At 46.2% G+C, this 27,242-nt stretch overlaps 1 protein-coding gene across 1 annotated transcript; it reads right to left on the minus strand.

Moving 5' to 3' along the window:
• Positions 1 to 1,852: 1,852 nt before the first annotated feature.
• LOC115314030 (cysteine-rich hydrophobic domain-containing protein 2) lies at positions 1,853 to 27,058 on the minus strand. The gene is made up of 6 exons (XM_029973034.3): positions 26,700 to 27,058; positions 23,517 to 23,571; positions 19,090 to 19,245; positions 15,103 to 15,159; positions 4,752 to 4,811; positions 1,853 to 4,012 (listed from the first exon to the last, which is right to left on the minus strand). Exons 1-6 carry the CDS (start codon positions 26,840 to 26,842, stop codon positions 3,962 to 3,964), a joined length of 522 nt encoding a protein of 173 aa, XP_029828894.1. The 5' UTR covers positions 26,843 to 27,058; the 3' UTR covers positions 1,853 to 3,961.
• Between the last annotated feature and the right edge of the window lie 184 nt (positions 27,059 to 27,242).

Raw genomic sequence — 27,242 nt, forward strand, 5'->3', positions numbered from 1 at the left:
TACCAAAAGTTTAGGTGCGTTGCACGCTCTCTTCGTGGCGTGGACGGGCTGCGGTTATTTGTTCGTGGGTTCCGAGGTGTAGTAGATAAGGGAGCTGCGGGGGAGCTGTTGGGCTACTGTTACGAATAGCTCGTCCTCGAAGCGCGGGAGCTGGCATGTGCCGCAATACCATTCCTCGGGAGATGAGGAGAGACGGCGGTAGGCCGAAAGCGGGAGGTACTCGCATTTTCGGTGCACCCAGAGTTGACACTTGTCGCACTGTAGTGCGGCCGTGTTGCCCTTTACGGCCCGGGCGCAACGAGGGCACGGGTGCCTTGGTCCGGGGTTTAGGGAGATGTCTCCGCCAGCAAGTAAGAGCCAGACGACGTGCGGTCGGGCGGACGTGAGGTGCGGGCTTTTAGGCCTAGTGGCACTTGAGGCTACGGCGTAACCGACGGTGGTGCCGACGTTACTCAGGAATAAGGGCCGGCAATTCAGTCTCTGGCGGAGCCCGGAGCATTCACGTTGAGAGGCGTCGGTGAGAAACAAGGCACGCAGGCGCGAGTAGATAAAAAAAGCAACAAGTAGACGTAGCCAAGCGCGGACCGTGCCGGCGGCCATCTCTGTCATGGGCGTCTGTCATACCCGTAAATGATAACAGCACGTCTGTATTTTGAGCCTGATCACTGTATTCTCTGGTAAGCGCTTGGAGAGCAGCCAGCGGAGAGCACGTGACATTCGCCGCAATCGTGACGTAGTTAATCTCGGAACGAGCAAAGCTTCGGCGAGGCTGATGTCGAGATGTCCTAACGGTTCCAGCCACCGAAGCGGCTGCTTTTGTATGAATTTTGAGTGGCGGGTTAGTCTTCTATAATTTTGTAGGGGGACAATAGCGAGTTCTGGTAGACAAAGGATATTCTCAGGGGGAGGGAAGCCCCTCCTTCCCCTTTTCTCTCGTGGTGGCCGGAGGCGAGACACTCACCGTCACCAGCTGTCTAGGTTCCTAGACGGGCATTACAAACGAGGCGTTGGCGACATCCACCAGGTGCTCTTTGCTAATCGTTTAATTCGTTTTAAAATTCCTTTTCGTGCCTTTTTCAACAAGAGATTGATGTGTCTGATGTAATAGTGCTCCCTTGAACACGAATAGGCCAAGAGATAAGCGCCGAAATTTCGTTGTAGTATCCCTTTAAAGAGGAATTTTTGTAGTAAAGTATGATTTAAACAAGGACAGGAATGTCGATGAACAAGTTTAGAAAGCACCATATCTGAAGCGACGTGGGGACGGCAACACCCGACGTCGCGCAACCAGGGTTTCAGCTTACAAAGTGACTCTCGCCGCCCAAAAACGTGGTTTTGTTTCACAGCATGACGGCATGGCTTGGCACCCGGCACACTAGCGTCGGGGCGTCCGCACACGCCCGCGCCTGTCGTTGAAGAAGTTTAAAAAAGACGCGAGACGAGATTCCCGAGACGACGAGGCACGAAACGCGAGACGGCGGCAAAAACCATGCAAGACCGGATGGATGCAGGGCACTTTGTGTCGGGCGGCCGCTTGCGCCACATAGCTCATGCATGCTCAATTACGTTCTTTCTAGTTTCGGTTTTGAAAGGCGACCAAAATTAATCCTTTGGAGCAGGCTCGGCGCAGAACACCCATATTTTGGCAAAATGTAGCAGGGTAGCCCCTCGGCGCAGTTTGGCACAGCAATCACATCACTGCTAATGTAACCTTTCTATTAACTCAATTTGGATATCTTGTCACCAGCATTTTCACAACCAGTTCTAATTGAAGGCTGCAAGGTTTGCATATGTTATAAAAGATTATCCAGCGTAATTTTCTATGATCATGCCACGAAAAAAAAGTCAACCATTCTGTGGAATGCAATGTTTGTAAGTACAAGTTTTCCTTTTAATGTCACACACTTCAGAGGTACACAACGTTGCGCTGCCATTAATTCCGTGCACTCATTTCTTTTACTTTTTGTGATATGCATAGGTCAGGATGCGAGAGATCGTAGCAACAATAAATATGCCAATAATTCAGAACAAAATAAAAAAAAAAGTTTTAACATTTTGTACAGGTGCCTCGGGTTACAAGAATAATGTATATGCGCCTCCAAGTACTGTCATCACAAAGGCTACCTGCCTAACCGAACAAGAACAATGTATGCACTTTTCAACCGTATTTACATGTATAATACATGGCTCCCTAAAAAAAAAAGAAAAAAAAACTATATTTAATGGCCGACGAAGTAAGTTTGAAGGGAGAGCACGTTTCTATTTTGCTTTTTCTTACTAAGGGCACCTGAAGGCAATGTAGTAATTCAAGCTCAGTTTGCATTCGTCAACTGGTAGCGGCTACAGGCTTCCTAAGCTCTCGCACGGTGCTTTGCCAAATGCCATATGTGGCACACTTCAAACAACTACCAAGTGCCTACTGTCACTTGACACGATACTGTACTCGCTGTGCAACATTGGTTTACAAGGTTGCTTTCGTTAGCAGTAAGAGTAGAGTAATAAAACGTCTGAACCTAGTTTGCTATTTATAATTCCGAGAATACTTGTCCGCCGTTGGGGGCACTAGCCTCCCGCCATCTTGAAGTTTTCTTTCGAGCGTCGGCGCAGAAAAAATAGAAATCTCGACGAAGGTGTGCAGCGAAATTGTGTGGCCACCGCAGTACATTTTTTTCTCATAGTGTCGTGCATTGAGTTTCCTTATGTCATGGCACGTGTATGATACACAAAAAGAAGGTTTGTACAATAAACAATAGTCGAGATGAGGCGGAAACTCTGAAAGAAAATACTCTTTGAAACAAGTGCACAACCACAACAAAACATTGGGATGTCGAGACATCTCAGAAAACAGACAATAAGAATCGCTCGGAACATTGCCATGGCCAGCTACATGCTCTCGGTATCGCAAAACTGAAATCACCATTTCCCCGTTGGTAAAGAAATACATGCCCACCCTCTATCACAAAACGACTGTCATCCATGGCCTCTCAAAGTTCACCATTCATATTGCATTGCCTTTCTCTCTGCAAGAAAAACACAAAAAAAAAAAGGGGGAAGAAAAAATTTCCTGGCTAGGGACTTCCGATGCGTCGCAAGAACAAGGAAAATGTACAATACTGGAGGTTTTCAAACACACTCTTCATGGCATCCTTCTCTTACAGTTGGCTCGTATTTGTGAAAAGCGAACAATTGGCGCCGATTTGCAAAGCTCCGAGACACACAATGTCAAGTTTTGATGTGTGGACCCTTTCCAAACGTTTCTGAAACTGATTGCCCGGTTAAAAGGGTTTAGCCAACAGAATCCAACCCCATGATCAATGGCGCGCCATAAAGTTGTAAACTTTGTCGGCAGACGACGAGGAAGCAGTCTCAAATGCCAGGTGCAGTCGTTACGGAGTTGATGACGCTCATTTTACGAGCACCCTTGTCAACAACATTTGCGTATTTTAGATCGGAGCGCTTGCTAACAACTTTATTCCTACTGCTTCAGAGTTTACGCTCGGACAGCTTGCAACTGCTGACATCTGAAAAGGATTGATAGCATCGAACAAGCAACAGGTCTGGGACGCTTCTTCCAGCAAACTCCAGTTTGTTAAGTCTAAGCGCGTCCTACGTACTTAGACTTTTAACACTGTAAATTAAAGGCACCTGTGCAATTCTCTGCTGTTTTTTGTTTGCGACCTATCTCCGCTCACTCATTTCTTTTAAGCGACACATCAGATCTCTTGCGTTTGCACTTGGTACAGTAGTTTTGTGGTGTTGGCTAAGAACTCTTGGCTTGCGCCATTTTCTTGTCTGTAAGACGGTCTCCAAAGAGACGCAGCAAATGCTCAGGGCGGGGCCGTCTTCGCTACGCCGTGACAGAGATTCGCTGCGCTCTTGTCGTCCTCGAGAGCCCTCTTGCCGCCTCATTGGTCCGAGCGCCACGGCAACACTTGAGAAAGGGGGACTGGCTCTTCGGCCTTTAGTCGGGCCGATGGATGGCCAACTTGGGGATGAATTCGATGAGCAGCACCTGGTTTCAGAACCAGCGGTAAGAGACCCTCATAATTCGCAAACTGTTAACTCAAAAAAACTGTAAAAAAACAAAAAAATTGTTAGACAAGTCAAACTGTGATCATAAGCTAAATTACATTGTTAATTTTGTGTTGGAAGAAAAGCCACTCTTTGGAAGCTGTGTGCATTGATTGCAGAAACATTTCATCAAGAAAACTGCAGCAATGGCTGTCGGCTACAGTTTGGCTTAGTAAGAAAGCCTATAGCCGACACCGACCAATGGCTAACACAGTAAGAATGTGTAAGCTGCAGACCACTTCATTCGTAATAAAAAGATTGATGCAATTGCCGTTAGACGAGATGTATAAAAGGATGATTGAAGGCAAACTAATTTTGCTCGCTTTGTGTCGGATCGAAAGCCACTCTTGGAAGTATATGCAAGTTAATTAAGGAAACATTTGGTCGAGAAAACGGCAGCAAGAGCTGCCGTTTTCTCGACCATTGCCACATTTGGCACCGGGCAATCGCGACGGTCGGTGATCTCGCCAACTTTCCCGCCAAGAGTCCAACTTAGAGCACCTGTGCAGCAAAAGTCTGAGAGAACGGAAGAAGTGCCTCTTTGTCTTCACTTTCTCATTTATAAGCTTTTTTTCTCACCACTGCAGAAGCTGTGCTAGCCTCGCAGCCGTAGCACGAACAAGCTGACGTGGAGTAGAGTTTCAAAAACTGGAGCCCCTTTTTGATCGGAGGGTACTTACGTATTCCATCATGCTGTTGGAATCGCACCGCTGCTTTCCAAGCTTCCAATGTAGACCGAGCTGAAACAAAGCAACACGCTCGTTAACCGTTGAATAATCTGCAAGAGTTTGAGCAACAGTCCTGTGCCTCCATGGGGCGGTTTACGCTTATGCTAAATCAATATGGCAGAAGCTCTTTTAGTGGAACTTTCACGGGCGGTTCTTTATAGATATGCAACTGAAACTTCACCGTTTCTTCAAAGTGGTCTTGGGTGGAATTCCCGTCAAGAGGGAGAGGCTTGTGTGATGCCTCGGATTTCAGTATAAAGAGATTCTACTGTAGCATGAATCGCCTTGATATGATGATGACATGACATACTGATAATACATCATATCATCATATGATATGACAACTCTACAACCTGCTATCAGGTTGCACACTTGTCAAAGGTGTATAGTGTAGATGCAAGACCGTCTGCAGCACTTACTGTATTTACAAAAATGTAGGTTGACCCTTTTTACAATTTTTTAAAATCTGAAGTGGGAGGGTCGACTTATAATCGAACCAAAGCATTCCGCCACCGGCAAAAACAAAACAATCGCAATATCATGAACACCCGGCTTGTTACGAGTTCAGCCGGCTGTACCTCTAGCATTGCACTATTTTATGTGCTCATTTTACAAATTAACTACTTTTTTATTTGCGCAAACGAGTATTATTGATCGCGATTCGCAAATTAACCCGAATATACGGCAGTGAACAGCGCACGGCGCGCCCAACTCCCATGGAGTGGCGGCACTTCTTGTAAGAGCCACTCCGGAGGCTGCTAGCCGCTGGAACAGCCTCATGGCTCACTCACCCCGCGGCTTCTCTTCGCAGTTTTTCACACGATTCACGGTAGCACATTGTTTGATCAAGTGATGAGATCATGCTGGAACGCTATGTTTTTTTGTATTAACACGCATGATCCGGGCAGTTTAGGCTTTTGGTGCTCGTTTATGGCCATTCTTCACTCAGAAGCAACCAATAACTGCGCTGTTGGACTCAAGTTCGACCCGTCGGAGCGGGGGATGCTCCAGTAGAGCTGCAGTGGCGCGGGATTTCAAACTGTGACAGCAAACAGAGACTTCCGTAGGCCAAAGTATGGTTCCAGAGTTGGAAGTCAGGCTTGCAACGTACGCCACAAAAGTGTGCAATCGGTCCCTACCCGTGACGTGCAACGTGATCGCCGAGCAAGTGCGGAAGATGAGGTTGATCATGTCATTTGCGAAGTGAGAGATTTCGTTTAATGACGCCAACGACGTGCCTCGAGAACGTAGCAGTGATGACGACGGGACCGACATCACCAGTGCGGACGAGTCGTAGTCAAGTCCCAAACGGAGTGAGAACGACAGTGAGCAGCTTCAGTTGTCCCGCCTCCAGCGTGACCTTCCTAGTTCCGATAACGCCTGGCCATCTCATGCACCTGGCGCGTGCATGCGCAGCCAAAGCATGCCAGAAAGCATCGATCGCGTGTTGAAGGATCGGCTTTCGAAACAGATATTTTGCCATTCTCCCGTGTCCGCAGTAAAATGCGCATCTAAAGATTTTATTTTGTTTGCTGATGTGCAATGGGGGGGATCGACTTACAATAGAGTCGACTTACAATCATGTAAATACGGTACTTGCTGCAATGGAGCAAGCCTTTGTACAAAATTTCTCTACGTTTCTGAGAATCGGAGCAGTCAGCAGATGATGTTCTTGCTGTCATGATGAAACGAATGCAGCGTAGTGGAATGTTTAATGTTAAAAGGTGAAAGAAACCAAAATGATAGAAAAATGTTCACACTGTGGTGTCTCACATTTACAGGTCGGCATTTTTATGAACGAAACCCGCACACTTACTTTCTCACCAAGAACTTGGAGGCTAATTCTTCGCACAAAACCAACAACGAGGCAAAGATATTATTCAGAAAAAGAAGCGAAACCGCGCCGGAATGTTGAGCGTGATGTTCACATGGTCAGAACCTTGCCATAGATCACATTTGCTGCCCTCCCTCTCTAAATTAGAGTGACCAACTGGATGTGCTTGATGTGCAAAGCAGGCACGTCGAAGATGCGTGAGCCCTTGTATTAAAGGTCTACCCATTATCGAGTAAAGCCAGTACGAAGAAAGTGTGACTCGGTTGACTACAGTTCAATCCACTTACAACGATAATGAAAAAAACCCGAAAATTCATTCGTCATAACTGATTATCGTTTTATCTGGACTGGGCGTTTCTAGTCTTGAAACTCTAGAAACTGATTGTTATAAGCAGTACATCGTTGTGTCTGGTATCGTTATAAGTGGATTGCAGTGTTCTACACAGATTCTTCTACCAATTGCTTTTGTTTGCTGAACAGGAATTCAATGTTTGTTTTAACACAGAACACATTTTTGCAGCTGAACTCTTAGGAGAAAACTGTCGCGAAGAGCAGTCATGAATAACTGTCACAAAGGACTGTGATGTCACCCGACGCCATGACATGGCGACATCATGACGGCATCGTTTTGTCACAGCTCGTAGCCTTCCGTGCCCCCCAGTCCTTGTCAGCATGATCAAGCTATACACTGTTTCACCTCAAGTGCAGACACACTTGACACTATGGGCTGATGAGACCGATCAGGCAGTGTCAGAAGCACACCATCATGGTGCTTATCGTGTTTATGTATGCATTCTATCATCGCTGAACCAATCGCAAACAGATTGGTTCATCTTGTGGTTTTGAAGCTGCTTGATCGGTCCCGATTACCTTGTAGCGCTGGTGCATCTGGACTAGTCTTTTATCGGCTTTCAAGTATCCTCGTGGATGCTGTTGGAAAGTTTCACTCCTGTAACTGAGGTACTTTTTCCTGGAATAAATTACTTCCGACATGCAGGCGCCATCTAGAGAGCAGTGGTGCTACTGCCGAGATTAGATTTAGAGCAATTTTTGGAGCACCCAAATATTAATTTTGGAGCAGTTTGGAGTGCCCAAATATTAATATTGGAGCAATTTGGAGCACAAAAATATTTACTTTGGAGCAGTTTGGAGCATCTAAATGTGAATTGTTTAGCACTCTACAGCACCTAAATATAATTTACCAGAACACTTTTGAGCACTTGTGTACCAAGTCCAGTACTTAAGAGAATCTAGGTGCAGATTGACAATTTTCGATGCTGTTAAGGGGGGACGCGGGCTTTGAAATCCGAAAAATCGCGAAAAAGTCGATTTTTTGAAAACCTTATTTTTCGGTTGTATATCTCATAAACTACCTTCTCTGTAATTATCAGCACCAAATACAACGGGGAAATATTTAAAAACAATTATTTACGAGGTCTGGGTAGCATCCAAGTGACGGTCAAACGTCAAAATCAACCCCAACTTCGCGCGCTCGCCACTTTCGACCACTGATCTCTATTAGAGGGGGCTGGATGGCGCATAGCCGCTCTCCGAGCAGGGCACAAATGAAGCCACCGGAAGTTGAATGCTTGTCCCGAAAGTCGGGCGTCTGCTGGGCTTCCTAGTGTGTTCAATCAATGTTTTGGTCCGTACTTTTCGGTGTCTTTGAGTGGGTTTTAATAATCAAGCTCCGAATTAAACCACGAAAATGAGGCATTTGAACTTGGGGCATATGCACACTTGATCAGCTAGAATCTCAAAATGTTTACAATGAACGGCTTCCCATGCTACTTCTCGGGTCTGCATGCCCTCTTACTACACAACAAGCAGGCTCTCTTGGTGAGAAGCGAAAATCCAGCGCCCTCAACACTTTTCGAACCAGCACTCGAAAGGGATACAGAGCCTGCCAAGCGCTCACTTCCGGGACAAGCCGCTTACTTCCGGTGGCCTCATACCTGTTTGCTCAATGCGTCATCCAGCCCCCTCTAGTGGAGATCAGTGTTTTCGACGCGTTTGGCCGACGGCCGCCATCTTAGTCTTGTTTTGAACGTGAATTCTTTCTCTTTTTTTGCCAGCTCCCAAAATGGCGTCGGCCGCGTGATTACGGCATGGTCGCCGTTCTTCCATGTCGCAGTCGCAAGAACGCGATTGGACAGAGCGCATGCTCGAGGATCGTGCGGGGGAGCACGCGACTCCTATTGACTGGGACGCTATTTCTTCGCGCGCGGAGCGTTCTCCTCCTCCTCCGTTTCTCCTGCTCGCATCGTCTGCTCTCGGTTGTGGTCTGCTTCCACGCGCTCTTGCTTTGTCAGCTTTGCTTTGTTTTTAGCCATCTTTACGATCGTTTTCCGAACTTTCTTTGAGTAGTTTCGTGTAGAGTGCCCGTCTGTTTCGTGGTCGCACACGATGCGGGGTTCGAAGTACAAGACGGTGCGTGCGTATGGCGCGCAGAAGCGGTCCATGAAGTTAGTACGGATGGCGAAGTTGGAAGTTTCTGCGCGGCGTGCCGTCAATGATGATCGCGTCACCACTTCCAGTGATAGATTTTCTGTGCCATCGGCTGTCGTCGAGGAAGAATGCATCGCCCCGCTCACGTCTGGAGTACTGAGCATGCCGACCGCTGTGGTTCATCCCGAGATCACAAGTCCCAGCAACCGTCTTCCGCCTGCCGCGACAAGTGGGAGCGCGCCTTCCAGCACCCATCTGCGGACGCATTTCCTGACACGTGAGGAGATTGAAGCAGAAGCTAGACATTGTGATACCGTTCAAACCGAACTTGGAGCTATGCCAGCAACCCAGAGGAAGTTTGAAGCCATGCTGCCCAATCCCACGCCTGCCTCTGCTACAAGCCAAGGTGAGAAGTTCTGCCTTGTTCAGATCGACGTCTTGAGCAACCTGCTCTGCTGCACAGTGTGCAAGCATTGCTCGGGGACTGGACTGACTGTCCAAGAAAGCACCAAACTCGGACTGGCAGCAAAACTCGAGGTTGTATGCCCCCATTGCGGCATTATTGCAAGTTCCTGGACTACGCCACGCCAACAAGACTCGAGGGCCTTCGAAGTCAACATCCGCTCCATCATGGCGATCAAGCAGATAGGAAAGGGGCAGACAGCTCTCAATGACTTTTGGGCAGCTATGAACGTCTCCCACAGAGGTCACCACAAAACGTTCCAGGAGCACCTGAAGAAGACCTTCAGAGAGCCAGAGGCCCTGTGCGTGGAAAAGTTTTATGCCGAGTCAGCTGTCGCGGTGAAGACAGCCTGTCAGAAGATGGACCCGGGGTTCTGCAAGGATATCAACGTGGTGTATGACGGCACATGGCACAAGAGAGGGCACACATCTCACATCGGAGTCGGGTCAGTCATAGAATACCACACAGGCCTCATCTTGGACGCCGTGGTTTTATCCAACCTGTGCCTTGGGTGCCAAACAGGACCCAAGCCTGGAGATCAAGGGTATGACAGCTGGCACATGCATCATGTCTGCCAGAAAAACACGGACGCCAAACCTGGGAGGATGGAGGTCGAGGCGGCCCTGACCCTCTTCAAGCGCTCTATATCTCCAAGCACGACGTGCGGTATACAGCACTTGTCTCTGACGGGGACAGCAGGACCTTCTCTGTCCTTACAGAAGAGAATGTCTACGGGCTAGTCCCCATCGTGAAGGAAGAGTGTTTGAACCATGTTCAGAAGAGGATGGGAACGGCACTGCACAACCTTGTTCAGGAGAGCGACAAGCCGTTGAGCGGTAAGGGCAGGTTGTTGAAGGCCCTCATCGACAAGTTGAAGGCCCTCATCGACAAGACTACTATGGCTGGGTCCTCCGAAACAACTCCAAGGGCGTGGCAGCGATACAGCCTGCTGTTATGGCCACCTACCATCATGTCACGTCAACTGACCAGGAGCCTCACCATGAACTCTGCCCGGAGGGAGCTCAATCGTGGTGCCGTCATAGAGTTGCCGAGGCAAAAGGTGAGCCACAGCCCCAGCACAAGCACAAACTCCCAGCCTCCGTCGCTGCAGCTATGCTGCCCATCTACCAGCGCCTGTCGCAGGTTTCTCTGCTTCAACGCTGCTTGGGAGCAAAGACTCGGAATGCATCTGAGTCTTTCCACTCTATCCTGTGGTCTTTGATGCCTAAGGAACAGCATGCATCGCTGATCGCTGTCAAAACTGCACTGCATGAAGCGGTGTTGAGGTTCAACGCCGGTTGCTACAAGGCAACTGCAGAAATATCGGTTGCAGTGGGCCTCGCCCACTGCAACCGATATTTCTAGCCCTCCAACGAGCTGCCGAGAACAAGGCCAGCAAACGACATCAAGAGAAGTTGGAAAGGCGGAGCAAGAAGAAAGTGCACAAGAACACTTCTGACTATTCTGCACGGTCATTCTAAAGCTGAAAATCTGTGTGCAACTTTCAAGTGTTGTCTTCTCAGAATGAATTTTTTCACTGCCGTGGCTGCTCGTCCCAGCAATATCTCAGGAACTGATGAATGGATTTTTGTGCTGTCTTTTTTATTCTGTTCTCTAATAACTTTGTGAGGGAATAACAGAGCCCTTTCTTTAGAAAACTCTGCTAAAAATTTATGATAAAAAATTTAATTTGATGAATGTGGGTTTCATTGACTACACAAAATTCAAAGTTGCGTTAAAATTTTTCAACAAAGAAATTTAAAAAAAGGGCTCTGTTATGCCCTGGGGAACCTATCCAGGGGTCATCATAACAAATTTTACGCCGCTACTACCTTTTTCAAATTCTTCAGGCCTGGGATAAGGAATGCATGTGGACGATTTTGATAAATATTTGTAACTTGAGAAATAATATGCACAGCTCCATGAAACTTTGCAGTTGCTCTTATGTCTGTGCTATAAACACACCCTGTAAATTTCGTCCAGATATCTCTAAAAATAAGAAAGTTCATATATATTCCCCACCTCCTCCCTTAAATGTTACATTAGTAAGTTTTTCACACAAGTATGATATATTGGTTGCAGAAAGACACTGAAAATGAGAAAATCAACACCTTTCAGGAAAAGTTTGCGAGGAACTAGGAGGCACTACCTTCACAATAAAAGGGATGACAAACCGGTAGTGGTGCAAAACTATCGGTAGTACTATCGATAGTATCGATAGTCGCCAGAAATCTTACTATCGATAGTGAAAAAAAACTATTGATAGTACTATCGATAGTCAACTATCGATAGTCGACTATCGATAGTGCTATCGATAGTCGACTATCGAAAAACTATTGATAGTCGACTATCGGAAAACTATCGATAGTCGACTATCGAAACACTATCGATAGTCGACTGTCAGAGAACTATCGTTAATCAACTATCGGAAAACTATTGATAGTCGACTATCGTAAACCTATCGATGGTACTGTCGACGATTTACTATCCATAGTTTTGCGACACTCTTAGTTTGGGTCGCTCCCGCTTCTCTTTTTATCGCTTTATCTTTTTTTTTAAATGGGACACCAACTAGCCCAGGCACTTACCATCCCAACTTTGATTCAGCTTTCAGTGATGACGAAGACGGGAGTTTGGGCGAGGAGAGGAGAAGGGGAAACGAGCGGTAGGGCGAGGGTAAGACGGGCCGGGGAGGAGGAAGCAGACGAAACGCTGGAGAAGAAATGGGGAAACCTCAATCTCTCTTTAGCGTCCCGTCTGCTTCCCCCTTCCCGGCCTATTTTACCCTCGCCCTACCTTCTTGAGTTGTAACGGACTATAGTAGTGCAAAACTATCGATAGCACTATCGATAGTAGCGTTAGTCGCCAGTATAGTAAAAAAAAAACTATCGACAGTCGACTATCAAAAAACTATTGATAGTACTATCGATAGTCGACTATCGAAAAACTATTGATAGCCGACTATCGAAAAACCATCAATAGTACTATTGATAGTCGACTATCGAAAAACTATCGATAGTCGACTATCGAAAAACTATCGATAGTACTATCGATAGTCGACTATCGATAGTTCTGAGACACTATCGATAGTTTTGGGAAAACTATCGATAGTATCGATAGTCAATTTATCGCTAGTTTTGCATCACTACAAACCGGTTCATCTAACTTATTACACCTTGTTTATTTCAAACACCATGAGCTTATCAAAAGCCTGTTTTCTGAAGTTTTTGTAGCTTTTCATTAAAACCTGCAAGCTTGATCATATTTGCAGCAAGACTTGTGTTTGTTCCGGCTAAAGTGAAGTTCACCTTGAGTAGGATAGGTGGCGCTAGATGTCGCCCAATTCCCATCCCCAGATTTTTGAGCAGTTGGGCGCAATTTCGGGCATTTTTGTGAATTATTATCAGGATGGCGCAGGAAAACCTCTTTGGCGCAAAATGGAGGAACTGGCGCAGGAGTGAAAGCCCTGAAAAAGCGGCTTTCCAAACTTTCGAACACATTTATCTCAGTTTCACTTTTTACCATCAAATGTTGCTTTGAGGAAGCTACCATCTGATAATGAAATGGTGCGCGGAGCCAGTTTTTACTTTCTGTACTGAAATTTTCAGAAAGGAATGTACGGGGCTATAAACTAACTTTCTGCATTTTCATGGTCCCTTGTTAGAAAAAGCTGCAGTAACTTAAACCTAATGTTTGCAAACAATTTTTTTTTTAATTTTAATGTTTTTAGTAGAAATGGTATTTTTGTAATTTCTCTCCACAGCCGTGCGACACAGATGTTATACTGTATGTTTGTTCAAAAGAACTGGCCATTATCTTTACCTTTTCTAAACTAGTATTTCTCAGGGGGCACAGTGTTTATTTGATGGACATTTATGTAACTCTTTAAAGGATAGACTTATACTCTTAAAATTTAACACATCATGCTCTTTACCAACTATAAATATGCGCTGATAAAATACTAATGGGTAAAAAGATTTCTTTCCTGAGTAGTATCCTTCCTTAAAGGGAAGCTACGGAGCTGGTTGAAAAAAATGAGTTAGTAGTGAATGCTAGCGTATTTTAACCCCGTGAACCCGAATACCCAAACCAATTGCTGCGCAAGTATTGTTAAACGCGCGAAAACGCGAAAGAAAGTCGCTGTACGTGACGTCATCGACGGATCTTTTGGCTGCCCAAGGCTAGGGAGGCGGGGCTTCAGCCCTATTTCGAAATTGCTCTGATGGCTCTCCGGCGCGTTGCATTGAAATATAATTTTGATATCTGTTATTCTAAAGGCCAAATGAATGCAATTCAAGCGTTTTTTTCTCAAATGTAGAAATGCCCCATCTTCCCTTTAACCACTAAACATATGAGAAAAGAAATTCTACTTAAATAAGACAGGCACTTTTCCAACAAAAAAAGTTTAGTTAAAAAAAAAAAAAAAAGGTTTTCTTTAGTATTATAATGTTGAAGGACAAATTTTTCGGTTTGCGGGCGAAACTGAAACTGTACCCTAGGCCAGGTTTCTACCCAACTATTTATTGTCCATTGCAACTCGAGAAAGTAGAACGAGCGAAACGAGGGCTGGGAAGGAGGAGGCAGATGAAACGCTAAAGAAAGGAGGAAGTTTCCCCCTCTCCTCTCCAGCATTCAGTCTGCTTGCTCCTCCCCAGCCTTCCTTTCCCTCGCCCTACCTTCTTGAGTTGCAATAAGCTATAGTGTTTGCTCTGAGGACACTCGGAAATCCAGCAAACTTGGAGCGGACACTATAGTCAGTTACAGGTTAAGGTGGCGGCAAATGCCCCTCAAAGGGAATCATTTATTCCTCCGCCACCTCCGCATCCAATAGCGTCCCATTGTTTCCGTGGCGTCGCAGCCAACGTGCGAGGAGGGTCTTGCCTTTCTGTACATATTTGCTTTATCTTTTCGACTTTGACTTAGCATTGTGGAAGCCACGAGAGGGAGATTAGAGTTTTCCCCCTCTGATGGAAACAAATACGACTCTCGGGGGTTAGCCTCCCCCTCCCATGGATACAATGGCTGCTTTCAAGGGCTCGGTTCCCCCTCCAATGAATACAAAGGCCGCTTTCTTAAAAAGTGGAATCGGAGACAAGTTGGAATCCAATGAAGCGGAACAAGGAGCGTTTCCAGTGAACTCTTCTTTCGACTGCGGAGAGATATGAAACGGGCGCATCACGCTTGTGGGAGGAGCTTCTCCTACCTTCTTGACTAGTAACCGATTATAGCTGGGTACAAACGCTATCATCATCCCACAGGGGTACAGTTTCGGTTTCGTCCGCAAACCGTAAAATTTGCACTGTAGCATAAATATTCGGGGGAAAAAAATGTTTTTGCGACAGACATAGATTTTGAGACATGCCTGTCCTCACCAGATAGGGAAAAAAAATTTTTTTTTTTACTAGGTTCAGTGTTTTTTAAAGTTGAAATGAAGTAGAATAATGGAAATTTGTGTTTGATTTCAGCCCGATTTTAGAATGAGACAGCCCTCTAATGGTCGTCTGTAGAAATGCAATGGGCACAGGAACAGGACCGCATGGCAATGAAGGCACACTTACCTTGTGGTAAAGGTGACTATTTTCCCAGTCCAGGACTTTCTCTATCGAATGCCGCGTCTGCAAATAAGATTCATTCCACTTTTCTATCCCGTTCCGACACAGTCCTTGAAATTCTGTAGCCGTCTATACACATTCAAAAGTGCACACTGGCACTTTAGTGTTTGCAAGATGCAATCATAACTATGGCGTTGCAGCATCCAATGGTGTACAAGTTGTGGTCATACACCAAGCGTCTGTCAGCACCTGTTCTAGTGTGCTAACAAAAACAACAAAACAAATGTGCAGCACGGGGCTTCAGAGTCTTCCCAAAATGATAAGCATGTAGTTCTTTCCGATTTGTTTTAAACAATGTGGAAAACACGACCGAAGGATACTTGATTTTTCTTGCCACGGGCACTAGTCGAAACTTGAAAGCTACAGAGGCGAGATTCACGAAGAGTTTCACAGGCTACGCAACTTAGCTATGTTTGCAAGTTACACATATCGTAAGAAGTGCAAAACTTGGTATTTACGAACTAACGTTCTCGTCTTTTGATGCCCTGCAAGCTCCCGATGCCCGCGAGAGTGTGGCTGTTGCTATGGCGATAGTCCTTTCGGCAACACGAACAACCAATTAAGACTTGACCCGCTTCGGAGCATGTGAATTCTGAATTACAACAAGCACAGGCGATCTTTACGCCAACGCTTGTCTGGAGATTCAATGCGTGCAGTGAAACGCCGACGCTATGATTTATATGGGCCCGAATGCCGAGAGAGAATGCCAGGATAACCGCCTGGGCCGACTGCTGCAAACTCGATCGCTACGAAGTCAACACAACTACCATCGTTGCTAAAAGGAGACGGCTTGCACCGGTGGTTTGCAAAGCGGGGAACAGGGAAACAAATCGCTGCGGCATTTTTTCGCGGCCTTTGCCGCGAAAAATTTTTCTTACGGCCTTTGCAATTGGGGCAATTGCCACCTCCCGCTGCAATTCGCGGGGGGCACTGTCACCTCACCCCTGGAGGGCTTTAACCCCTGGGGTACCCTTTGCCGTTTGCACAGAGCGCGTCTGACAGTGTATATCAGCGCTGTCGCAACTTGCGGCCGAGCTTTTTATAGCCTTTGACACCTGATCCCTCATGCGCAATCTGCACATGAAGTCGGTTAGCTGCTCTAGACGAGGGTGTAGTAGTCGGTACAATTTTCGCACAGTGCATAGTACAGCCTAAAGTGCTTCCTCGAGGGCTTGTGTACATATCCAGCTGATTTTTCATTTCTGTCCGTGACCGTCTTTGCATGGTTAATCAGAAGTATTCTGAGGAACTTGTTGCAAATTAAACCAGCCAAGCGCTTTGAGTGACTGTTGTCAATGCCCTCTGGGCAACTTAGGATTGGCGCGTCATCAAGATAGGGTGCAATGAGTTGCACCCTATCTAATTGCAGAACTTCGTGCACATTTGTACGCAGAAGGTGCTTAACAGACTTTAAAAAAAAAAAAGCAACAATGGTGTCCAGAAGTACGAGGAACCTAGGATTTGGAAAATGAAGTTCACTTTTATCCTGGCCTTGCAATAAGACGAACAGAGGATCACCTCTGTTATTCATAGTGAACAGCATAACACGGGCGTCGCGCCCAAACTCACTAAGGAGTTTCACCAGATAGCCGCCGACGTACACCAGACCAAAGTTGCCAAAACAGCAACCTATGAAGCTCGAACTCCAGCGCAAAGCAGCTCGGAGGGACTCTCCTAGTGGGGTGAGGTGGTTGCGCCCCTGGCGGCAAGCAAGTGAACTACATACGGAGAAAAAATGCCATTGACTCCCGGGCGATTGCAAAGGCCGTAAGAAGAGAAAGAGAGCGTGCGCTTCCAATCCGGCCGTGGCTAGGCCTACTGTACCGAACTAGCCCTTGGCAGTCGCTTGGTCGGTGAGATTGCTGCCGTTGTAGCTTTTTCCAGATATCATTGGATCCAGCGTTCGTAAGATTGTTTCATAAATCTGACCTCAGGTCTATAGCAGCTTGTATGTTGCTTGCACTCATGGAGAAACAAAGTGTACCGTGAAATACCACTTGAAGAAACTTGAATTGAACAAACTATTCAGATGAACAAACTCAAATTCCCCAGCAAAGCCCCACTGTGCATAAAGGATTTAATGGAGTGAACTTTCACCTATGTAAACTTTTCTTCGAGGTCCCTGAAATTTGTTCGAGATGTATTTCACTGTATCTCCAAAGGTTCGACATGCGGCGGAGATCGAAGCACAATAGACCTTATTTTTTTCCTGGTGAAGTCGTGCAGAACTTTGAGGGCTGTGTTGCGAGACTCAAAGGTGGTGGCACGTCTGTGCTGTCTTAGTGTTCCTATATTGTGCTAAATTGACCGTATAAAGGAAAAGAGATGAAAAACAAAGAACTGCAGCCTGCACTAGAGCCTTTTCTCTCAGACCCATTGTGAACATTGTTATGAGAAGCGATAGAAGCATTGCTATCTTCAAGGACCATTGCTTAAAATTTCGGATAAGTGGCACCAAAAATAGAGAAGATCTGCACTCTGTAGGTGGCACAACCTGTTGCCCAAATAAAAAGGCTTCAGCCACATTTATTTAACTATCTTTTGGGCTCCTGTGAAACTGCGCCGAACAAATTTTTCCAGCATGCCTCTGCTCCTACAGGGTGCAGCCATAGGGATCAACACATCGGCTTGCATCGCAAAATTTCAAATTCCAAACTTGCATACCTGCAATTGGGACGCGAACATAGTCTCTCAAGATGTATGTCTCTTTTTTCAAAGCTTAAGTCAGAGATGGTAATATATTAAAATTAAAGCACAAACGACGGCTGTGCATTTCCTATGGCCTATACAAGATGTTTGTTGTCTGCACATTGGTTTGTGAGCTTTCCCACAGGTGGTCATTGTTCATCATATAGTGTTAAAAGTATTAATTAACGCGATTATCTCGCACATCGCCAGCCTCTACAATTGGCTCTTGGTGTTTTTGCGTACAGCGAGCCAAGCGAGAGCAAACTCGTAAACCAGTGTGCAGACGACGAACAGGCTTTTACAGGACAAAAAAAAATACACGGCCCTTAGCTTCACCATATTTCTAACAAATCACTACCTTTGAGTTGAGCACTGAAAACAAGACATAAAACTCGAAAAATAGTCAGAGTGCAGGCGAGCTGGTGTAAGTTGAACATGATTGTAAACAAAGAGACTGGGGCAGAAAAGGAAACACAACAGAAGGTAGAAAAAGAGGAGACAACATCTCAAAGAGGAGACGTTGCCTCCTCTTTTTCTACCTTCTGTTGTGTTCTCTTTTCTACCCCAGTCTCAGGTTTACAATCATGTTCAACATAAAACTCCTTGCTAAACTATGTTTGTGTGCCCAACTTCACGCATGTATGTTTGGAATTCGAATTTTGTAAGGCATGCCAAATGTGTCGGTCCTTACTGCCCCACCCTGTACATACACCCTCACCCCTTGCCTTGCTTCCCGCTGTCGTCCTTTTCGAAGGGCAACGTCTCGCACGACCAACGTGGTCAGAACCCGTCTTTGTGCATATTTAGCCTTTTTCGACGATTCTCTTTTAAGCAATGGTAGTATGCAGCATAAATATCAATGAAAACCGATACAATGCCAGCAAGTTTTGACGGGCGGATGCTATGTTGGGCTGCACTTCGCTTGAAGTTCGCAGACAACCTCCCAGACTGCGCTTGTTACTCGAAAAGGGTTCACATTACTACAGTGGAATCTCGTTAATTCAAACCCTCTTAATTCAAACTTGTAGATAATTCAAATTAACATGCAGGCCCTGTCTTATGTGTTGTAAGGGAGGAAACTCCCGGTAATTCAAACAAAGTTTTGGTCCCCTTCGAGTTCAAAATTATTGAGATTCCACTGTACTTCCTTCCAGTGCATGGGCTAGATGCTCCCAAAGAGAACTTCGGGAAAAGATAAACGTCGGGGAGGGAGCTCAGTGTTTGGCGAGAAAACGAACGACTCACCCGTTTGCTCAAGCAGACGACGGGCCAGAGCGAGCATCCGAGGGTACAGCAACAACACAGGCAGCCGCAGAAAAGCCACTTGACGTTCACGGGTAGAGTCTTGCGCAGGACGCTGTTGATGCGCACAATGGTAGCTTTGAATTCTTCTGGAGCCACCTGCGGTAGTTTTGCAGCTGGTTAAATTACAGCTAGCACAGCACGCCACCTCGCACGAGAAACAACTTTCGCCCTACGTGTAAACGAGGTTGGTGCCATTTCCCATCGACTACGGTGGATGAAAAGTATGGGTCCGGCAACGCCATCTGCTCATAGTGCCCATTTGTTTCGCCTGCTCAGTTAGAGCCACTTGCTTGCCTCGTATACTGCCCAACACATTTTTAATGCACATTCCTAAAACTCGTTACACACTTCACGAATGCAAACCTCTATACTCGTGGACTACTTCCTGTGGCATTTCAGAAGTGAAGAGCGCTCGTGCATGGCAATGATGTTCGAGCACCCAAGGGCCAATAACTGACCGCATAGCCGCAGCAAGGTGTCCTCAAGTATATACTCTGTTGCAGGCTAAGAAAAGCAATACAAGCTTCGCCAAAAAGCCCTCCAATCTTTCTACTTTAGCAGAGTGAATGCCAAAGAGGAGGTGAGTCCACCTGCCTCCTCTCCAGCATTTGATCTGCTAAAATCGAAAGAATGTACGGCTTTGCAGGCGGAGCTTGTCCCACTTTTCTTAACGTGCACTAGAGTGTACACCTAATAGTCGGTTTGCCTCGAGAGCCTTCATGTGCGCTTTGCTAGGGTGATGCCACCCTTTGTAATACCACTTGCCAACAAACCAGCAGCCATTTTGGTATTCGGCGATAATCCGTGGGGCTTATAACCCTCCCGGAAACAAGCACCTTATCTCACAAGTTCGAAGCAGGGTTGTGGAACCCACGGAGGGATAATTAGCATTTTCCCCCTCGGATGGGAGGACCAGTGATTTGATTGGCCTAAGCCGTGTTGGAGCACGTTTTGGAGCAGCAAATGTGGCCTTTGGAGCAATCAAAACAGTGTTTTGGAGCAGCAAAAGTGGCTTTTGGAGCAGATATCCTTAGAAAAAAAAAAAGATATATACACATATATATTCGTTCTAAGTGCTGTACTAACGGAAGAATTTGTGTTGTGCTGTTTTCTGATGTGACGTGTTGTCAAGGAACTCGCTGCATGTGTTTTTACTACTGAGACATCCCACAAGTGCACACAGTCCTGTAGGCATTGCCAAGCAATTAAAATAAAAACACTTGTTACCGTTTTACTGGTTCCCGACGTGCCAGATATTCGTCAAAAGTAAGCAAACGTAAAATAATGGACTGCAAGCGTCCCGGCTGGTGCGTCTATCGTGCAATCATGTTTGTATGCACGTGAGGGCAACTTCTGCAGGCTTGCAGTAGCGCGTGCTTCATCGCACGAGCGGAGACAACAGCTGTTCGATCAAAATCAAAACCATGCCACTCCAATTAATCCCTCGCCAACTGATTCCCGAAACTGTATGCAAAATTTAGCTTTCGAGCGTACAACCAAAAATAGTTCAGCGGTGCGTGCTTGCCAAGCAGGCAAACAAAATACAAGCTATACACACACACAAAAAAAAAAAGAACCTGAGCGCATCGATGCAAGACATTGCGAGCCAGGGTCAAACAGTTCTTGGAGCACTTTGTGCAACAACTCAACTCGAGACAAACAAGCGTGGTGTGTGGGTTCAGCGGCGCGCAGACATTACCTTCTTTGCTTTAGCTCACTTCCCTTCTCCAACTTTCTTTCGCGGCAGAGTTTTCACGTACCGGGGTCCCTTTCTAAAGAAAGCCCACCGAGAGAAACCTAGGTAATCAACACTTCGTCAAGCAGTCTCCGAGTTAAAGAGGGACTTTTGTAGTAACATATGAATTAAACAAGAACAGGAATGTTGATGAGCATGCGGCAGTATTTAGTTTCATTTTAGAAAGCGCCATATCTGCACCGACGTGGGGCTGCAACACCCAACGTCGCGCGACCACGGTGACTGGAAGGCAGAGACCAAATATACTTTTCCCACGGCCTTGGCTTTCAGGAGCGAGTGCTTCAGCTCACAAAGTAACTCTCGCCTCGCAAAAATGTGGTTTCGTTTCACAGCATGACGGCATGGCTGGTACTTGGCACGCTAGCGTCGGAGCGTCCGCACAGACCTGCGTCTATCGTTGAAAATATTTTTAAAAAAGACGCGAGACGAGACTTACGACGCTTACGAGACGACGAGAGAGCGAAACGCGAGACGGCGGGAATACCATGCAAGACCAGATGAACAATTGATGCAGGGTGCTTTGTGTCAGGCGGCCGCTTGCGCCACGTAACAGATGCATGCTCAGTTACGGTACTCAGTTTAGTTTCGGTATTGAAAGGCGACCGAAATTGTTTTTTTGGCGCAGGTTTGGCGCAGATAACCCACATTTCGGCCAAATGTAGCCGGATGTAGCAGGGTGAGCCCATTGGCACAGTTTAGCGCACCAATCACATCACTGGAGGACAGATGGACACAAAGGCCACTTTCCGGCGCACGAGGAAACAATCGGAGGAATGAAATGGCGGTGGAAGAGCGTGTGGGAAAGGGAAACGGGCAATTGGCATCACTCTATGCGAAGCGCACATGAAGGCACCGTAGGTTTGGCTTGCTGCATGCCCGACCCGGAGAAATAACAGGGAGTAAAACGGTTTCAACAACAAAAAACTACATTTAATTGGACGTGGACGAGTTGAGGAAGAATACTAACAGAAAACCAAAGAGCACTGGTGGTGCTTCAGTCCAGCCAGCGACTCGCTGACAATCATCACAGTCCCTGGGAGCAGTGAAGCCGCGGCACAAATTCCATCGCTACGTCGAATCTAGCTGAAGCCCAACATCAACGCTCCTAGGCCGCCACCATGCTGTTGATGATGAAAGCGTCTGGTGCGACTCTCGCATGCCCCAATAGTTTTTCCGCCACTCTCCTGGATTGTGGAAACCTGCTCAGTGCGATCCTCCACCTATGTTTTGCGGTTTCGCATAGAAAGATTTCCGGCCTCTCTTGGAAGTTTCTACTTTATTTTCCTTGAGCATGCTGCATGCCCTTTCTCTGTTGTCTTCACTCATGAGAAATGAGGCTGGTAAGTGCACACCATTTCAGCGGTTCTGCTCGACATTCACAAAAAACAAAGCAAGGAAAGAACATCGAGCTCACCTTATTGCAAGGAAAGAACATCGAGCTGCCCACGACACAATTCTGCAAACAAGGACAACTGTTCTTTCAAGTCCCAGAGATAATCTGCGTAGAGGTTTATCTTGGGGACTGGAGAGAACAGTTGTCTCTCTGCTTGGTGCTGGTATTGTGGAAAAAAAAGGAAGCTCTCCCCAAAACCAGGTCCTTTTGGATTACGGCCGATTGTAGAGGCGCGACTGTCGTCGACACTGCTGTGGCGCGTTTTTTGATATCTTTCTCAGATAAATCCTTTTCTAATATTGGTGTACCGTGTGGTATGCGCAATATATTGTTTGAATGTTGACGCTTGCTAAATTTGATGTCAGAGTCATGCCGTGTAGATTGGTATCACATCGTTTGTGAGCGTCAAATATGCGTGCCTTTCGGCCATCGGTTGTTAAGTATTTTCGACAGCTTTGTCGACTGACACTGCTGAGCAGGCGGCGCCGTCAAAACTCGTCGTAAAACAAAACAAACATACCAGCCACATTCCTTCAGTCGCGCGCGTACCCAGCAAAAATAATAACCAGTTTCATTTTTGTTTTAAATGCGGCAGAATGCTTTTTCAATGTCTTTGGGAAAGTACATACAGCATTAAATGCAAAACAAAACAGCGGGAAAAGGCGAGAGTTGAGCTGCCAGCTGTGTCTGAAGTTGCACCTACGCAGCCTGCACCTATCGAAATCAATGGTCCACTCAAATAGGGTTAGCGGGAACGCCGGTAAAAGACTAGCGCCAAACACACTGAACAGGCTTACTGGGCTTGTTAAAGATTGTTATTCTAGACAGGAACAATTATCTCTCAGTGATAGTAGGCAGTTACTAATAATTAAAACTAAAGTTATGAAAAAACTGTGGTGCAAGCCTCTCTCAAGTTTGCATTCATATAGACACAGAACCTTCTGCAAGCCAGCAATATGTATGACAGCCTATAATGAAGTTTGTTTGGCCATAAATGGACCAAAGTATGTTAGCGAGGAAAAGCAATTTTACGACGATTCAGCCAGCAAAATTTTGTTACCCTACATTGTGCGGTCACCATATCGCAGCAAGATTTGTGTTTAAATCTCAACGTTTGTTTCTCGAGACGAGCATATCTCTACAAGAGTGTCTCTCAAGATAACCACCGTGATTAAGGGTTGTCAGTGATTGGGTGTGGATTTCGAAGAGGGTATTTACCTTAGCAGATAGCGTTGGTGGGAATTCCGTGTCGAATTTATTGCTCAGGCCAAACCTGCAAGCACAAGAAAGCCACATTTCTAAACAAACTGCCTCCTCTTCAAAGATGTCCACTGGACACTGGGAACGGTCCTATGCCCACGCGTGGACCACATAACACGTTGAAGAGAATGAAGATGTGATTGTAATAACATGACAAGAGACCAGTCAAAGGAATTGTATACACCCCTCCCCGCTTGGGTATACAAATATATTGTAAATTATATAAATAATTGAGTGAGGCACGGCTTCGCATTTAAAAGATACCGTGGCTCTCATCAAGGATTTGAAAAGCACAGTGATATGGGGGAACGATTAACACCGGAAAACATACTCTTTTATAATCATATACGGATACTGGGAAGTTGTCAGCTCAATAGTGTCTTTTTTTTCAAACAGAAGGTGCAATTTTGAGCACACAAGACACAAATTGAGTTGCTGTAGTTCTGGCCACTGCCACAGTGTGTTTTGCTCAGTCCCATACCACGGCACCCTGTTACTCTGTGAGTAGAGGCAATAAAGAAGCTTATCTCGTAGTTCAGGGTGTCTAGCAAATTATTATTTTGAAATTCCCTGACTTTTCCAGGTTTTCTTTGACAATTTCAGGTGAGATTTCCTAACCACTGTAGAGGTGGTTAAATATATAAGGCCATTACAACACAAGGCATTGAGCACTGAGCACTGTGAGAATCATTTTGCACGGGCTTAATCCAACTTGCATATTCCAAAATATTCGGGTTCGTCTAGTCCGGATTAAATGAGCACTTTCTTGCTGCCAGCATTGTCAGTAAAGAGGCCAATTTCGGAGACACGATGAGAACACAACACTAACTATACACACGTCGATAACCGAATGGCAGCGGATGCACACTTTCGGATACTTTCGTAGTAAAGCTTGGGTTGGGGTCTGCGGCTTTCCCCATTTGTTAGTAACTCTAGTGGCCCTAGCTGGGTCTAGTCTAGTGTCGCACCCTCAATCCAATCCAATGCTTGGACTGGATTTGTCGGCTGTTCCCTTTGCATCGGGTAGCACACTCTACATCGGGTGAGCAGCGCCTGCGCTCTGCTCTAAGCAGAATTTATTGCCCATTTCTCTTCCACCAAGTCCGCAAGTCTTTGCTCAGGGCACTCGACGCGTTTCCGGCTTATTTTCCCTGACTGGGCTCGTTTTTTGACAATGTCCCTGACAATTCCGGGTTGTGCCTCCATGCCACACCACTCAGGAACAGTCGACTAAAGGAACTTAGTGGAAATGAACCAATGCATAGCATCGAAAAGAGAAGTAATAATAAAAATCTTTATTGGCTCATGAGAGCCACACAAACAGTCCAAACTATGGGGACAAGAACGACAGGGCGTCTGTTTCAAATGCCCCTGCTCCAGCATGCGCAGTGCTGGGGCTGCGCATTGCAGGCTTACAAGACGCCGAAGCGGTATCAAAAGTAGGAAGCCATCATTCTCATCTTGTCAGACTGCAACAACTGTGTTCATATGTGGTGATACAATATGCTAGGTGAGGACAACACTGTCATCCTGCCTGCGAGTGTGCGTGCGATTTGTCGCACGCAAACTTGCAGGCAGGAGATTTTATACCAGTATGGAGAATTGAACGGTAAAGGGGGAAATCATGGTCGAATAGAGAAAAGCAAAGACGGCTTTTACAAATAAACTATGCATCGCAGAAAGCTGAACCATAGCGAGAATCCAATGCTAGCGGTGGTGATAAAATGTGAAAGTGTGAGCGCATGAAGTTACCTGGATCAAAAGAAACACACAAAAAAAGAAAAAGACTTCTCAATGAGCCGATATCTACTTGAGCCTAATATTCATTGAGGAGTAATTTGAGATTGTGGGTGCCTGTAGCCTTTATTTCAGTGAAAGAAACTGGGGGGCTATGTGCAACAAATATTTTGTTTCTCCTAAAAAGAAACGGAAGTGACGGAGCTGACAACATGGCATCTGATTGTTAGAGGCTCAAATGACTAAAGTTCCCTATTTCGTCATTTGAGCCTCTAAACAATCAGACGCCATGATGCCAGTTCAGTCACTTCCGTTTCGTTTTAGGAGAAACGAAACATTTGTTGAACATAGCCCCCCTGGCCGCTTCGAAAGACAATACTGTGTTGTTTCATGCGGTCAAGTTTCTTCACCGACATATTGCTGCAAGCACCGACAGTCTCAAATTTTAATTTGGTGAAAATTTGGCTCAAGTAAAGGTCGACCCATAGAATTTTTTTTTCCTTTTTTATCTGTAGTATGGCAACATTATGCGCTCAAACTTTCGCATTTTATCTTTACCACAAGCGTCAGAATCTCACGGAGTTTCAGCCTTCTGCGAAGCGTACTTTACTTATGAGAGCTAAAAAGCCGGGTTTACCTTTCAGAGGGTAAAAGCTGAGCTAGTTGGTTCTGAAACAACTTGGGTAAAACCAGCTGAACAAAGGAAGAAAGGTGACAGGAGAAAGAATGACGACCGCTGGTCGGTTCGTCATTCTTTTCTCCTGTCACCTGTCTTCCTTTGTTCAGCTGGTTTTACCCAAGATGTTACCTTTCAGGATCGGACTTCGTAGATCAGCCGATCGATAATGAAAACAAAATTCCGGATCGACGAGCTGTTTAATGGTCGTGACGTCTGCGAGACGTCAAGAGGGTCGGCGCGACACCACAACAAACACGTGGGTGAGGCTGAATCGATGCTGGAAGAAGACCTCCCCTCCATTTCCAGACACACGCACGCCGTTACCATCTGGAAAAAGTTGCGGCACGCCAACCAAACACACCGGGCGCAATCGTTCCCTTTGTTTGCCGTAACTACCACGAAAAATGCACAAACAAACAAAAAGCGCGTCGCTGGCAGCTCTCGCCGCCTGCCTCCGGGCGTTTGGAGGGGATAAAAACCCAACGTTGTTTGTGTCGCTATTTATTTTTAAAGCGACCTGACGTTCAAAAACGCTGTCGGTCATACCACGGAGGTCTTTTCCTTCTTTCGTAAGCAAGCACCGAAGCATGGTTTAAAAATGGACCATCGAAGTGCTCGCGCGAGCGCATGCATGCACGGTGGGGGGTGAAGAACTCTTGCAGCGCGTGACGTTGAGGCACTGCAGTAGGCGCTAGCTCGTGCGGAGGAGATAGACCGGTACTCACACTGTCATGTTTCCGGCGCCTCGTATGACCACCGGTTCGGGTACGAGGCTCACCAACGAGTCTTCGTTGGCCCTCAGGTCTTCGTCGTCCTCTTCGTAGATCGCGTCGAAATCTGCCATGTTTGACTCAGGCGACGCTGCCATCCGGCTTCAGGGTCTCGGGCACGCGCTCGTCGCTCTCCTGTTTCCGTCTGTGCGCGAGAAGTAACCGCGGTACGACCTAATGCGACTTCAAGCGAGTCATGGCACCGCACGAGCCATAACAAAAGCGCTTAGGGTTCGTTCAGCTGTTGTGAGGATCTCTGCTGTCTCTGCCAGTCTGTTTCGCTCTCCCCTGCTCCTCTACGATAGCTTCTTACTTCTCTCACCAGGTGACGACACTAAAAAACGTGTTTAAATATAATAATAATAATATTGGCAGATGGCGCGAGAAGCCGTCTAATTAAAACTAAGATTCTTCTGTACATCTATAAGTGTTCGTGTCACGTGATTTGTTTGAGTGCGTTCTTTTACTCAATACAAGATTAAACAAATGCCAGAACGC

The sequence above is a fragment of the Ixodes scapularis genome, unplaced genomic scaffold, assembly GCF_016920785.2.
Source record: "Ixodes scapularis isolate PalLabHiFi unplaced genomic scaffold, ASM1692078v2 PGA_scaffold13__105_contigs__length_92229423, whole genome shotgun sequence".
Taxonomy (NCBI): Eukaryota; Metazoa; Arthropoda; class Arachnida; order Ixodida; family Ixodidae; genus Ixodes; species Ixodes scapularis.